The sequence below is a fragment of the Cherax quadricarinatus genome, chromosome 17 (assembly GCF_038502225.1).
Source record: "Cherax quadricarinatus isolate ZL_2023a chromosome 17, ASM3850222v1, whole genome shotgun sequence".
Lineage (NCBI taxonomy): Eukaryota > Metazoa > Arthropoda > Malacostraca > Decapoda > Parastacidae > Cherax > Cherax quadricarinatus.
This window is the reverse complement of record NC_091308.1, coordinates 23,176,181-23,193,117: the sequence shown is the minus strand read 5'-3', so window position 1 is coordinate 23,193,117 and position 16,937 is coordinate 23,176,181. Positions and strand designations below refer to the sequence as shown.

The 16,937-nt window shown below is 40.6% G+C and overlaps 1 protein-coding gene across 1 annotated transcript in view; it reads left to right on the top strand.

Moving 5' to 3' along the window:
- Window positions 1-16,937, top strand: part of Impbeta11 (importin beta11) — a 219,058-nt gene that overhangs the window by 49,281 nt on the left and 152,840 nt on the right. Inside the window, exon 4 of the mRNA XM_070085867.1 lies at window positions 1-76. This exon is cut by the window's left edge and continues 1,151 nt beyond it. Within this exon, the coding sequence (XP_069941968.1) occupies window positions 1-76 (76 nt within the window). The remainder of the gene's footprint in view (window positions 77-16,937) is intronic.

Below are 16,937 nucleotides of genomic sequence, written 5' to 3'. Positions count from 1 at the left end.
GCCATATCTCCCAACTATTTTTGGCCTTTTATTCAGTCTTCTAAAGGAGGCCCATGAATGTGATACTAAAATGCAGGTAAGAAAAAAACATTTTCTTTGAAGGGATTCCAGTAAAGAGTAGTTTCAATTATTTTTTTTTTTTCTTTTTAGGAATACCAAATTTATCACTGTATGGACATGTCACCCTACCTCGGTGGGAGACGGCTGAATTGTTGAGAGAGAGAGAGAAAAAAAAGACATGTACCTTTAATCTACAACACAGGGATACAATATTGTCTTTGCTTGGTGTCTCTACCAGTAGTCGATTCCGATGGATCATTGTTCCCTTGGCCTAGTCTGTCTAATCCTGTTTGATGGCCTGGTCACTCAGGCTGTTCGTGATAGGAGCATTTGGTCTAACATAGGTACCACATCCTGGCTGATAGATCTAGCTTAACTTTCCTCTAGAAGAAAACTAGGGCCATTTTTTCCACTTATAAATGCATATAAATGCCAAATAACAAGTTTACAGTAACGTATATTAAGCTAACAGTAGAACTAGGCAGCAAAAAACAATGAAAAATAAAATACTTAATGCAGTACATTCATTACTTACCTTCTTAATGTAGGGTGAGAGGTGAATAATATTTTGTAGGAAGTCAGGTGTAGGTAGCCTGGTAGGTGTAGTTGTGTAGCTCGCCTGGCTCCCACACCTAAACATAATACAGCCTCTCCTCTCTTAACAATTTACTCGTTTACCGATGACTTGGGCTTACGATGGGCTCTCTGACCAGTATGCATACCTAAATAATGTATCTTAGAGCTGACTTCTTCTATTCTGTTAACCCGTAAACGGTCCAAACAGATCGACGTTCAAATTCGTAGTGCTACAAAAGTAGCTCTACTTTTTTTTTACATGTTTTCAAATATAACAAAAAAAATGTAGATAAAAGTTTTTTTACATGTTTTCACATGTAAAACAAAAAAAAAAATCTACATTTTTTACATACTTTCAGATGTTGAAAAAACGTATATATATGTTTGGACCATTTAAGGGTTAATTACAATATACAGTACACTACTGTATAAACATTTAAAAATGTTGTAAATGGTGCAAAGGTGACATTAACCCTTTGAGGGTCGCCAGGCCCTCTCCGAGACTTGTGCTCAGGGTCGGCCAAATTTAAAAAAAAAAAAATTATTTTTTCTTGTGAAAAGATAGAGAATCTTTTCCCGATCATAATGACAGCAAAAGTATGAAATTTGATGGAAAACTTATGGAATTATGCTCTCGCGAAGTTAGCGGTCTCGATGATGATTACGCATTGGCGATTTTGCCCACTTTGAGCCCAATTTTCGGCCAATTCCTGTGTACTAGTCGACAAAAATCATAAACTATTTTGCTAGAACTCCATTTTTTCTATTGAATGAGTACAGGAAACCACCCATTTACTGATTTCAACTATCCAATACAGTGGTCAAAATTTAGCAATTTTGCCAATTTCACACAAATTTCAAAAGATGCCAATTTCCAAATGGGGTCCAGAATAAACAAGAAAGACATTCCTGGCACTAAAATAACATTTCCTCTGTTAGTCACATCCCCAGGCCCCTCTTATTTCTTTTGCTTTCCACTTTCAATTTTTATTCTCACAAAAAATAGAAGATTTACTGTTATGCAGACTACTGCATTAGTGTAGAAATGGTATAAATAATATCAGCGCACGTGTGAAAGAATATTACTCACCAGTTGACGTGTATTGGACGCTTGGCATGATTTGTTTACTTTTGAACTTTGGTAAAAATCGAACATTTCTGCTACTTTGAGCTCAATTTCAAGGTACTTTTCATTGTAAAACCAGTCAAAATCATCTCAATTTCTATGTCTTTTTTTTATTATTTTTTATTATTATTATCACACTGGCCGATTCCCACCAAGGCAGGGTGGCCCGAAAAAGAAAAACTTTCACCATCATTCACTCCATCACTGTCTTGCCAGAAGGGTGCTTTACACTACCGTTTTTAAACTGCAACATTAACACCCCTCCTTCAGAGTGCAGGCACTGTACTTCCCATCTCCAGGACTCAAGTCCGGCCTGCCGGTTTCCCTGAACCCCTTCATAAATGTTACTTTGCTCACACTCCAACAGCATGTCAAGTATTAAAAACCATTTGTCTCCATTCACTCCTATCAAACACGCCCACGCATGCCTGCTGGAAGTCCAAGCCCCTCGCACACAAAACCTCCTTTACCCCCTCCCTCGAACCTTTCCTAGGCCGAGCCCTACCCCGCCTTCCTTCCACTACAGACTGATACACTCTTGAAGTCACTCTGTTTCACTCCATTCTCTCTACATGTCCGAACCACCTCAACAACCCTTCCTCAGCCCTCTGGACAACAGTTTTGGTAATCCCGCACCTCCTCCTAACTTCCAAACTATGAATTCTCTGCATTATATTCACACCACACATTGCCCTCAGACATGACATCTCCACTGCCTCCAGCCTCTCCTCGCTGCAACATTCATCACCCATGCTTCACACCCATATAAGAGCGTTGGTAAAACTATACTCTCTTACATTCCCCTCTTTGCCTCCAAGGACAAAGTTCTTTGTCTCCACAGACTCCTAAGTGCACCACTCACCCTTTTCCCCTCATCAATTCTATGATTCATCTCATCTTTCATAGACCCATCCGCTGACACGTCCACTCCCAAATATCTGAATACATTCACCTCCTCCATACTCCCTCCCTCCAATCTGATATCCAATCTTTCTTCACCTAATCTTTTTGTTATCCTCATAACCTTACTCTTTCCTGTATTCACTTTTAATTTTCTTCTTTTGCACACCCTACCAAATTCATCCACCAATCTCTGCAACTTCTCTTCAGAATCTCCCAAGAGCACAGTGTCATCAGGAAAGAGCAATTGTGACATCTCCCACTTTGTGTGATTCTTTATTTTTTAACTCCACGCCTTTTGCCAAGACCCTCGCATTTACTTCTCTTACAACCCCATCTATAAATATATTAAACAACCAGGGTGACATCACACTTCCTTGTCTAAGGCCCTTGTCTAAGGCCTACTTTTACTGGGAAATAATTTCTCTTTCCTACATACTCTAACTTGAGCCTCACTATCCTTGTAAAAACTCTTCACTGCTTTCAGTAACCTACCTCCTACACCATACACTTGCAACATCTGCCACATTGCCCCCCTATCCACCCTGTCATATGCCTTTTCCAAATCCATAAATGCCACAAAGACCTCTTTAGCCTTATCTAAATACTGTTCACTTATTTGTCTTCCATTCTATAAAATGAGACCAAGAAAACTAGAATACAATAATAAATACTATACGAAAATACAGTGCTAAGTTGCTGTTTTATTCCAAAAACACGGTTAGTTTTTTTTTTCTCGTTATGCACTGTGTGCTGCAGGATTTTTTTTATACTGCGCACATTGACCAGATAGACCCATTCTTTCATATGTATGCCTACCAGCTTTCTCCTACTAGATTTGAGAGCACTAGAATTTAGGCGTACTACTAGTATGTCCAAAAACCCTGGGTCGTAAGCCGTACTAGTACGGCCGAAACCCTCAAAGGGTTAAAGCAATAGCAAAGATGGTCGACACAAACCTATTATAGTATGCTCCTCACTTAGCGACAAATTCATTTACCGACGTGATCTTAGGAACGGAACTCCGTCATTAAGTGAGGAGATGCTGTATACGATATATAAAGTAGCCTAGACATACGTTCACCGAGTTGAATCATTTCTGACAACTGCCTTTAAATGCCATTATAAACAATAGAGAAGTGATTAAGTCATGTCGAGAATTGTAAAGAAAGCCAAATACATGAAGGGGAGTGACTGGGCCAAATACGCATTGATAGACATTTTCCCTAGTGCTGGACCAGAGAAAATGTAATTCATTTCCTCCCTCCGGCTAAATCTCATATTTACGTGAAATTTGTGCTGTGGGTGTATGCATCATGTTTATATGCCACGTAATGTGTTTCTTAACCCTTTCAGGGTCGGCAGGCCTTCTCCTGAACGTGTTCTCAGGGTCGGAAATTTTTTGAAAAAAAAATTTTAATTTTTTCTCATGAAATGATAGAGAATCTTTTCCCAATCATAATGACACCAAAAGTATGTATTTGATGGAAAACTTATGGAATTATGCTGTTGCGAAGTTTGCGGTCTCGACGATATTTACGCATCTGCGATTTCGCCCACTTTGAGCCCTATTTTCGGCTAATTCCACTGTACCAGTCGACAAAATCATAACTATTTTGCTAGAACTCCATTTTTTCTATCGAACGAGTACAAGAAACCTCCCATTTACCGATTTCAACTATCCAATAAAGTGGCCCGAAATTGGCAATTTTGCCAATTTCGGACCATTGGCAATTTTGCCAATTTCACACAAATTTTGAAAGATGCCAATTTCCAAATAGGGTCCAGAATAAACAAGACACATTCCTGGCACTAAAATAACATTTCCTCTGTTCATTAGTCATGTCCCCAGGCCTCTGTTACATTTCTTTTGCTTTCCACTTTGAATTTTTATTCTCACAAAAAATAGAAGATTTACTGTTATGCAGACTACTGCATTAGTGTAGAATTGGTATAAATAATATCAGCGCACTTGTGAAAGAATATTAGGCTTGCCAGTTGACGCGTATTGGACGCATGGCTTGATTTATTTACTTCTGAACTTTGGCAAGAATCGAACACTTCTGCTACTTTGAGCTCAGTTTCAAGGTACTTTTCATTGTGAAACCAATAAAAATCCTCTCAATTTCTGTAATATGTATTCCATTCTATAAAATGAGACCAGGAAATACAACCATAAATAGCATACAAAAATACACTGCAAAGTCACTGTTTTAAACCAAAAACACGGTCAGTTTTTTTTTCTCATTATGCACTGTGTGCTGCAGGATTTTTTTTTATACTGTGCACACTGACCACATAGACCCATTCTTTCATATGTAGGCCTACTAGCTTTCTCTCGCTAGATTTGAAGGTGCTAGAATTTATGCATACTAGTACGACACCAACCCTGGCATGCAAGCCGTACTAGTACAGCACCAACCCTGAAAGGGTTAAATAATTTTGAAGAAAATATCATAGATGGATTAATGAAAGTGTCTGTTAACGTAAAGTAAGACATTTAATGTGCCCAAGAGTGATTATTATTGTTACGTATTAGTACATCAGGTGTCAGGACTAGAGGGACACTCTTGATGATTTTAATGTGTACCTGCATGCCAGCAAAGTGAGTAAGTCTGTTTAGGGACAAGTACGCATAAGTAAAATTATCAGAGCACAGCGGAACCTTGGTACTCAGACAGCTCCTTACTCAAACAATTCAGTATTCTCACACTGTTTGGTAAAAGAATCACTCTGTAGTCGACCGTTTGCTCGGCACTCGACCAAACAAACACGACCTGCCTGAACTTTGCTGTAAACTATTTTGTGTTTCTTTGCATTTTTTGGTGTTTTTTATATTGTATAAATAAGTCACCATGGGGCCTAAGAAGATGAGTGATAACAGCCAAAAAAAAAAAAAAAAAAAAGTGGTTGGGGAAAATTCATCTGGCACTCGAACAGCCTTCTGGAACAAATTAAGTTTGAGTACTGGGGTTCAACTGTACATATAAAATATGCAATAACTTTAAAACACTTGAAATTTTGGAAAGTTTCTGGACATGGAGAGATGTGGAACTCAGAGAATGTAAACAAACCAGGTAGTGCATGGTGACCATATTTGAGAGTCGGATGGGGGGAGGCATATAGCAAGTTTTGGTCATACGTAATTTGAAATGTCTGTTAGCGAAACACTGTACGTATAGCGGGGCCCTGCTGTATAGGTTATGAATTAGCTTTTTTTGCTGACATTTGTAATACAGTGGAACCTCAAAAATCAAACTTAATCCGTTCCAGGAGCTAGTTCTTAATTGGAAAAGTCTGAAATTCGAAGCAATATTTCCCATAAGAAATAATGGAAATACAATTAATCCGTTCCAGAAACCTAAAAATATTCACACAAAAAATACATTTTATAGAGATTAATTACAGTTTTTACATACAACAAATACTATAGTTTTTAATTATGTATAGTAATACATATAAAATAACATTTTTACTTAGCTTTATTGAAGATTGGTGATGGCATCTGGAAGATAGGGAGGAGGAGAGAGGGAGTTGGGGTTAGTGTTTGGAAGGAGAACTCCCCTCCATGAGAACTTTAGGTAAAGCCCTCTCTGGGGTTACTTCCCTTCTGTCTTTGAATGCCACTAGGACCAGCTTAAGTCACTGGACCCCTGTCTCACAAAATAACTGTCCACAGTCCTCTGTTTCTGGCGCCTCTTTAACATTTCCCTAAAATGGGACATGGTTCTGTCACTGAACTTGTTGCAAAGATGGCTTGTTTCAGCTTGCTCAGGGTGGTACTTCTGCACAAACATTCCACTTGGTACAAATCTCCTTAATCTTTGAAGAAGGCACCTCATCCACTCCCTATATTAACACCTTTCGCAACATCAGCTTCCTTGATTTGTTCTTTCTTTGACTGGATAGAACCGATGGTCGACTTTTTTTTTCCCATACATCTTGGCAAGCTCAGCAAGTCTCGCACCACTCTCATACTTCTGTATTATTTCCTTCTTCACATCTATGGTGTTTCTCACTTTCTTTAGCACAGGGGTACCACTAGCAAGTTTCTTTGGGCCCATGGCAGCTTATTTCACAGTCCCACAAGCACTAAACACAACGAAATAATCGTAAAATGCGTGAATGAGAGCGCAGGTTAGTGTTCACTCAAGCATAAACAAAGCTAGACTGCTCACAGTGCCTGCACGGGGACGTGGACAGCGGGCGGCAGACAGGTCCCGTACCCAGGGGTCCGAAAATAGGGGCGCGTTCGATAATAGGGACACAGTTTGTCCGAAAAAATGGTCCTATTTTCGAAACGTTCAATATGTGATACGTTTAATTTTTGAGGTTCCACTGTACAGTGTACCCTCGGATATCGGCCGTTCCTGTTATCGGCTATCAGGCGGTTTTTTTTGGCTCCCAGTGATCGGCCATTATTTTGGTTTCAGCCGTTTCAGATGCGTTCGTCCACTGGCTGGGGCTACTTGTGCATCAGTCTGTGTCTTTTGGTGTGTGAGGAAGCTTCTGCTCATACATCCACACATTTTGCTTGTTTTCCATTTTTTTTTTTTTTGCAGTGCGAGTGTGAAATAAGTAACAATGGCTTTAAAGAAGGTTCCTAGTAAAGTTCCTGTGGTAAAGAAAATGAAAAACACCATGGAATTTAAGCGTGAAGTGTAGGAGGGAGTGTAGGAGGGAGTGTAGCAGGCATTCCAGAAGCCAGCATTAGTATTCAGTACAGGTATGCAATTCTGATCTAATTGTTAAAAAAAATTTTTTTGTTAATATTTTGGTATGGAACGGATTAATTGTATTTACATTAATTCTTATCGGAATATTTCGGTGTTCAGCCATTTCAGTTTTAGGCCGAGCTTCTGGAACGGATTACAGCCAATACCCAAGGGGCCACTGTAATTAAGGAATTTGGATTTGAGTTTTGAAGGTTTGCTGTATATTCTTTAGATCTCCAATTTTGACTAGGTTGTAAAAGAGATTTAGAGTATCACCATTGGCTTAGCATCTCTTGTTTTAAGGGTTCAGGTTATCAAGCCTGTCATTAAATGATCATCACTTCAGGCTTTTTTGCCTTATTAATGTGTGTGTAATCCACTCATTAACCTTTGTCTTTTTTGGCTGTTGTCTGTCCTATGCCTCCTCCACCTTTTCAGGTCATAACCTGGTTACAAATTGATGCCTCATTCAGGCCATAGGCTTATTTTGTCTCCACACATCTGCCACTCCTAAGCTCATCTATTTTCTTCAAAACGTCAATGCTTTCGTGCTTGTGCTTCTTTGCACTCGAGGATCACTCACATTCCTTTTGGGTGCCATTTTTACTATTCGGAGGTGAGATGGGATGCTGAGAATATAAAATAGTGAACAAGTCAGGATAGTGAACAAGTCAGGATAGTGAACAAGTCACTATCACAGGCTAATTATGGTATTTAATGTGTACAAGCGGAGCACTGAGGCAAGGGAGGTTGTGTACATTTAATAACCCTTTGAGGGTCAAAGCCGTAGATCTACGCCTTATCCACATGGTCCAGGCTGTAGTTTTTACACCATGAGCTCAGCTCGCTCAGATGAGCTGTGAGTGGTAAATTTGGGCCTAGATATGAGAGAATGGATTTTTGTGGTAAGTATGAACCATATCAAACAAATCCTGTGTTTGGATTGAAACACTGACTTTGCGGTGTATTTTTGTATAGTTTTTATGGTTGTATTCATGGTTTCTTGGTCTCATTTGATAGTATGGAAGACATATTATAGAAATTATAGATGATTTTGATTGGTTTTAGCACTGAAAATAGCTTGAAATTGAGCTCTAAAGGAGCAGAAATCTTTGAATTTTGCTGATGTTCAAGAGTAAACAAGTGACATCACGTTTCCAATGCACATAAACTGGTGGGTCTGATATATGTTCACAAATGCATTGATAGTGTTTATACAATTATTATAGTATTGCATAACAGTAAATCTTCTATTTTTTGATGTGAATAAAAATTCTTTGTTAATAATCAAAATGGAATTCATCTGTAAAGCCTGGAAATGTAACTAATTAACAAGGAAATGTTATTTTAGTGCCAGGAATGCCTGCATTGTTTTCTGGACCCTATTTTGAAATTGGAATATTTTGAAATTTGTGTGAAATTGGTCAAATTACCAATTTCTGATCACTTTATTAGGTAGTTGAAATAGTTGATTGGGAAGTTTCTTGTGCTCAGTCGATAAAATAGAAGTAATACTAGTGATATAGCTAAGAATTTGGTTGTCTGGAAAAATGTAATTGGTCTAAAATAGGAGTCAAAGTGGGCAAAATCGCCAATGAGTAAATATTTCTGACGCAGTAAAATTTGTGAGTGTAATTTCGTCAGTTTTCCATCAAATTTTGTATACTTTGTTTTATTACCTTCTGAAAAAGATTCTCTACCATATCATAAAAATCTTTGAAAGGGTCCTAAGAAGCAAGATCACCACCCATCTAGAAACCCATCGGTTACACAACCCAGGGCAACATGGGTTTAGAACAGGTCGCTCCTGTCTGTCTCAACTATTGGATCACTACGACAAGGTCCTAGATGCACTAGAAGACAAAAAGAATGCAGATGTAATATATACAGACTTTGCAAAAGCCTTCGACAAGTGTGACCATGGCGTAATAGCGCACAAAATGCGTGCTAAAGGAATAACATGAAAAGTCGGTCGATGGATCTATAATTTCCTCACTAACAGAACACAGAGAGTAGTAGTCAACAGAGTAAAGTCCGAGGCAGCTACGGTGAAAAGCTCTGTTCCACAAGGCACAGTACTCTCTCCCATCTTGTTCCTCATCCTCATATCTGACATAGACAAGGATGTCAGCCACAGCACCATGTCTTCCGTTGCAGATGACACCCGAATCTGCATGACAGTGTCTTCCATTGCAGACACTGCAAGGCTCCAGTCGGACATCAACCAAATCTTTCAGTGGGCCGCAGAAAACAATATGAAGTTCAACGATGAGAAATTTCAATTACTCAGATATGGTAAACACGAAGAAATTAAATCTTCATCAGAGTACAAAACAAATTCTGGCCACAAAATAGAGCGAAACACCAACGTCAAAGACCTGGGAGTGATCATGTTGGAGGATCTCACCTTCAAGGACCATAACATTGTATCAATCGCATCTGCTAGAAAAATGACAGGATGGATAATGAGAACCTTCAAAATTAGGGATGCCAAGCCCATGATGACACTCTTCAGGTCACTTGTTCTATCTAGGCTGGAATATTGCTGCACACTAACAGCACCTTTCAAGGCAGGTGAAATTGCTGACCTAGAAAATGTACAGAGAACCTTCATGGCGTGCATAACGGAGATAAAACACCTCAATTACTGGGAGCGCTTGAGGTTCCTGAACCTGTATTCCCTGGAATGCAGGCGGGAGAGATACATGTTTATATACACCTGGAAAATCCTAGAGGGACTAGTACCGAACTTGCACACGAAAATCACTCGCTACGAAAGCAAAAGACTTGGCAGACGATGCAACATCCCCCCAATGAAAAGCAGGGGTGTCACTAGCACATTAAGAGACCATACAATAAGTGTCAGGGGCCCGAGACTGTTCAACTGCCTCCCAGCATACATAAGGGGGATTACCAACTGACCCCTGGCAGTCTTCAAGCTGGCACTGGACAAGCACCTAAAGTCGGTTCCTGACCAGCCGGGCTGTGGCTCGTATGTTGGTTTGCGTGCAGCCAGTAGTAACAGCCTGGTTGATAAGGCTCTGATCCACCAGGAGGCCTGGTCACAGACCGGGCCTCGGGGGCGTTGACCCCCAGAACTCTCTCCAGGTAAACTCCAGCTACCATTTCATAAGAAAAAATAACGAAACATTTTTTTGAAAATTCTTGGACCTTGTGGACAAGGCGTAGATCTATGGCTTGAACCCTCAAAGGGTTAAGTAGGCCTCCCCAGTAAGACGATGGCTTCACCCACAGGCTTACTGCAAGACAGAAGGGATTAAACCCGCAATATGCGATATTTTCCCCTATATTTGCTCTGTTATACATTAACCCTTTCAGGATCCGTGCCATAGATCTACGGCTTTACGTTGAGGATCCAAACTGTATATCTATGCCATGAGCTCAGCTCACTCTGATAAGCTGTGAGCGGTAAATTTGGGCCTAGATATGAGAGAATACATCTGTGGTATGTGTGCACCACATAAAACAAATCCTGCAGCACACAGTGCATAATGAGAGAAAAAAAAACTGAGACCATAATTTTCGATTAAAACAGCAACTTTGAAGTGTTTTTTCGTATGTTTTTGTAGTTGTATTTGCGATTTCTTGGTCTCATTTGAGAGAATGGAAGATATATTACAGAAATAGAGATGATTTTGTTTGGTTTTATACTGAAAAGGCTTGAAACTGGGCTCAAAGAAGCAGAAATGTTAAATTTTTGCCAATGTTCAAGAGTAAACAAATTACCTCACATGTCTAATACACTCCAGCTGGTGGGTCTAATGTACATTTACAAATGTACTGATATTATTTATACAATTATTACAGTATTGCATGACAGTAAATCTTCTATTTTTTGGTTTGAATAAAAACTCATTATGTGAATTAAAGATCAAAATGGAATTCATTTGTAAAGCCTGAAAACATAACTAATGAACAGAGGAAATGTTAGTTTAGTGCCAGGAATGCCTGCTTTATTTATTCTGGACCCTTTTTTGAAACTGGAATATTTTGAACTTTGCACTAAATTGGCCAAATTACCAATTTCCAGTCACTTTATTTTGTAGTTGAAACAGTTGAGTTGGCAATTTCTTGTGCTCAATCATTAGAATTGATGTAATACTAGTGTAATAGCTAAGAATTTGGTTGACTGTAATAAGGTAATTGGCCTAAATAGGGAGTCAGTCAGTGAAATCGCCGATTCGTAAATATCGCTGTCACATTAAAATTCGCGAGAGCATCATTTCTGATGAATGGTTTGAAAAACTGACAAGTTGAAGATTGAGACACTTATGCAGCATATGGGAATCTTTATAAAGATTCCCATATGCTACATAAGTGTCTCAATCTTCAGAATCATTTCGTCAATTTTCCATCAAATTTCGTACTTTTTGTTTTATTACTTTCAGAAAAAGATTCTACCATTTCATAAGAAAAAATAACAATTATTTTTTAAAAATTCTTGGACACTGGTGCACACTTTGAAATTTGGCCTCTGGACCCTGAAAGGATTAAATGCTGGTAAATACGGCATATTCAAAGAAAATATGCTGCAAATTCTCAACCGAGTTAATGTGAAAACATTAATAGATCATGAGTTAGTCAACAGTTTACTGTACACTCAGTAGCCACTTAATTAGGTACACTTCTTATACTGGGTAGGGTCCCCATTGCTCCTAGAATAGCTTGAATTCTTCATGGCATAGATTCAACAAGGCACTGGAAACATTCCCTAGAGATTCTTTGTTTATGTTGACATGATTGCATCACACAGTTGCTGCAAATTTGTCAGCTGCATGTTAATCTCCCTTTCCATCACATCGCAAAGGTGCTTTGTTGGATTGATATTTGGTGACTGTGGAGGCCATTGGAGTGTATCTTATTTCCACTGGGGTCTCTTCAGTCTTGTCCCACCAGAATGACCCACACCAGTCACCTAAGACCCAGGTACCTATTTACTGCTGAGCAAACAGAGACAACAGGTGTAAGGAAACATGCCCAATATTTCCATCCATGCTGGGGATTGAAGAGTACAATGAACTCGTTGTCTTGTTCATAGAACCTGCTGGAGATGCCATATACTTTGTGACATGGCACATTATCCTGCTGGAAGTAGCAATTGGAAGATGGATAGACTGGCCATAAAGGGAGGCACATGGTCAGCAACAATACTTAGATAGGCTGTGGTATTTAAATGACACTCGGTTGTTATTATGGGGCCTAATGTGTCGGGAAAGCATTCCCTCACACCATTACATTACCCACCACCTGTCTGAACCATTGATGCAATGCAGAATGGAGCCATGGATTCATATTTGTGCCAGATTCTGACCCTACCATCTATGTGCTGCAGCAGAAATCATGATTCATCAACCCAGGTGATATTTTTCCAATTTTCAACTACAGTGGACCCCCGAGTTTCGCGATTAATCCATTCCAGAGAGCCTGCCAAAAGTCGAAATTGCTGAATGGCGAAATCATTTTTACCATAAGAAATAATGGAAATAAAATTAATCCGTTCCAGACACCCAAAAATATTAAGATAAATTTTTTTTTCAAATTAAGTAAAGATTTACATACTGAAAATAATGAGGAATCAAGTACATGCATATAAAAAATAATAACATTACACTTGCCTTTACTGAAGACTTCTGGGTGGATGGAAGATGGGAGGAGGGGATAGGAGGAAGGTGTACACTATTGTTTGGAAGGAGAATCTGCTTCCATTAGGACTTCAGGTATGAAGTTCTTATCTGGGGTTACTTCCCCTCTTTTTTTTTTTTTAAAGACACTGGCACTGGGAACAACTTGAGTCACTGGAACCCTGTCACGCAAAATATCTGTCCAGAGATCTCTGTTTCTGGCATTTCTTTAAGATTTGTCTTAAGTGGGGGACAACACTGTCATTGTACATGTTGCCAATACGGCCTGCAAGAGCTTTGTTAGGGTGAAGTTCATCCATAAATGTTTGCACTTCAGTCCACTTTGCACAAATGTCCTTAATCTTCGAAGAAGGCACCTTCCTCCATCTCTCTTCCTCCTCCTCCTCTGCAGCAGTTTCCTGAGCTGTGATCTGTTGCTGTTGCAGATGAAGCTCTTCTAGCTGTTCAGTGGTTAGCTCTTCCCTGTGGTCCTCCACCAACTCTTCCACATCCTCACCACTCGCCTCCAACCCCTGAGGCAACCCCAATGCCACAATAGATTCCACAACTGGCATAGGCTCCTTAGGGTCAGCCTCAAACCCTTCAAAATCCCTCTCTTCTACACATTCTGGCCACAATTTTCTCCAAGTAGAGTTCAAAGTCCTGGAAGTCACTCCCTCCCAAGACTTACTTATAAGGTTTATGCAATGGAGGATATTAAAGGGATCTTTCCAGAACTCTCTTAGGGTCAATTCTGTGTCTGAGGTCACTTCAAAGCACTTTTGAAACACTGCTTTTGTGTAGAGTTTTTTGAAGTTTGAAATGACCTGCTGGTCCATGGGCTGGAGGAGAGGAGTTGTATTAGGGGGCAAGAACTTCACCGTGATGAAACTAAACTCCTCCACTATTTGCTCTTCCAAGTCTGGAGGATGAGCAGGAGCATTGTCCATTACCAGGAGGCACTTGAGTGACAGTTTATTTTCCAGGAGGTATTTCTTCACACTGGGGCCAAACACTTCATTAAACCAGTCTAGGAAAATATCCATTGTGACCCATGCCATATTGTTAGCCTTCCACATTACACACAAATTACTCTTGGCAACACTGTTTTTCTTGAACACACTGGGATTTTCAGAGTGATACACCAGTAAAGGCTTCACTTTAAAATCCCCACTAGCATTACTACAAAACATGAGAGTAAACCTATCCTTCATAGGTTTGTGTCCTGGGAGTGCCATTTCCTCTTGCGTGATGTAGGTCCTTTGACATTTTTTCCCAAAAGAGGCCTGTTTCGTCACAATTAAACAGTTGTTGGGATTTGAATTCTCCAGTGTCTACACACTCCTTAAACTCCTGTACAAACTTCTCAACTGCAATTTTGTCAGAACTGGCAGCCTCGCCATGCCTTATCACACTTGAATGCCACTACGCTTCTTAAATCTCTCAAACCAACCTTTGCTGGCCTTAAAATCACAAGCATCACCACTTGTTGCAGGCATTTTCTTTACGAGATTGTCGTGCAACTGCCTTGCCTTTTCACATATTATCGACTGCGTAACACTATCTCCTGCTAACTGTTTTTCGGTAATCCACACCAACAATAACCTCTCCACTTCTTCGAGGATTTGTGATCTCCTTTTTGTCAGCATATCCACCCCTTTTGCAACAACAACAACAACAACAACACTTTATTTCCTTTCCTTTTGCCATGATTGAAGTGATGGTTGAATGGGGTTTGCCCATACATCCTGGCAAGCTCTGTAACATGCACTCCACTCTCTCATATTTTTCAATGATTTCCTTCTCGAATTCAATCGTGTTCCTCACTTTCTTTACCAAAGGGCTTACATTAGCTTTCCTTGGGCCCATGGTGACTTATTTAGCAGTTGCAATCACAAAAAACAATGGATTATTACGTATGAACCCGCGGGGTGATGGTCATGTGTTGGTAAACAATGGCACAATTGATATTAGCGTGGGTATGGAATACAGTGGACCCCCGCATACCGATTTTAATCCGTGCAAGAGGGGTCATTGTTATGCGAAATAATCGGTATGCGCATGAATTTTCCCCATAAGAAATAATGGAAATCAAATTAATCCGTGCAAGACACCCAAAAGTATGAAAAAAAATTTTTTGCCACATGAAATATACATTTTCCTACACAAAGAGAAGGATACATGCACAATAGTAGAGTAGTACATGCACAGTATATATTGTGCATGTACTAGTCTACTAAATGAAGAATAAATGACACTTACCTTTATTGAAGATGCAGCAATGACTGATGAGACACTGTGTCCTGGGAGTGCCTTTTCCTCCTGAGTACTGTAGGTCCTGTTTGGCATTTTCTTCCAGAACAGGCCTTATCACACTGTGTATGCCACTACGATTCTTAAATCTCTCAAACCAACCTTTGCTGGCTTTAAATTCACCAATATGAGCACTAGTTCCAGGCATTTTTCCCTGTTCACCTGGGTGTTAGTCGACTTGTGTGGGTTGCATCCTGGGAGACAAGATTAAGGACCCCAATGGAAATAAGTTAGACAGTCTTCGATGACACTGACTTTTTTGGGTTATCCTGGGTGGCAAATCCTCTGGGGTTAATTGTTTCTTGGTATTCTCAATAAGCCACACCAACAACGGTGCTACAGCAGCAGCAGCAGCTGACGGTGGTACAGCAGCAACAGACGATGCTACAGCGGCAGCAGACGATGCTACAGCAGCAGCAGACGATGCTACAGCAGCAGCAGACGATGCTACAGCAGCAGCAGCAGCTGACGGTGGTACAGCAGCAGCTGACAGTGGTACAGCAGCAGCTGACGGTGGTACAGCAGCAACAGACGGTGCTACAGCAGCAGCAGACGATGTTACAGCAGCAGCAGACGATGTTACAGCAGCAGCAGACGATGCTACAGCAGCAGCAGACGATGCTACAGCAGCAGCAGCAGCTGACGGTGGTACAGCAGCAACAGACGATGCTACAGCAGCAGCAGACGATGCTACAGCAGCAACAGACGATGTTACAGCAGCAGCAGACGATGCTACAGCAGCAGCAGACGATGCTACAGCAGCAGCAGACGATGCTACAGCAGCAGCAGCAGCGGACGGTGGTACAGCAGCAACAGACGATGCTACAGCAGCAGCAGACGATGCTACAGCAGCAGCAGACGATGCTACAGCAGCAGCAGCAGCAGACGATGCTACAGCAGCAGCAGCAGCTGACAGTGCAGCAGCAGCAGCAGCTGTACCACCAATAGTAGCGATGGTTGATTGGGGTTTATTATACAACTTGGCCAGCTCGGAGACACGCACTCCACTTTCATACTTATCAATGATCTTTTTCTTCATCTCTATTGTAATTCTCACCCTTATTGCTCTAGGGTTGGCACTAGAAGCTTTCTTGGGGCCCATGGTCACTTATTTTCCAGTAAAAGCACCGAAAACACTGTAATAATACGAAATATTCCGATTGTATGCTTGGATGTTACTGCGGAGGCTGGCTGGTAAACAATGCCACCGGCGGCACATGTGAGGCTGGCTGAGGGCGCACATTGGACGCGTCTCGGACGAAAATCGGTGAGCGGGTTTTTAAGCGGTATGCGAGGCAAAATTTTTGCGATTAAAGCAAGAGGTATGCGGATTAATCGTTATGTGATGCCATCGGTATGCGGGGGTCCACTGTATTTTGTTGGCTGGAGGTGTCGGCCATTTTATGCAATATTCCCTGGGGTATCTGACTGGTTACTTGATCATATTATCTCCGCCCACTCTGGCATGATCTCAGATGGTGAATTTGTATTATATGAGACATAAAGATATAAGAAAAGGATAAAAATAACACTGGGGGGAAAAACATAAACAATGCCGCGTCAGCGCTTGTTACGCAATATGACGCAAGGTGCTGTCACCATGCC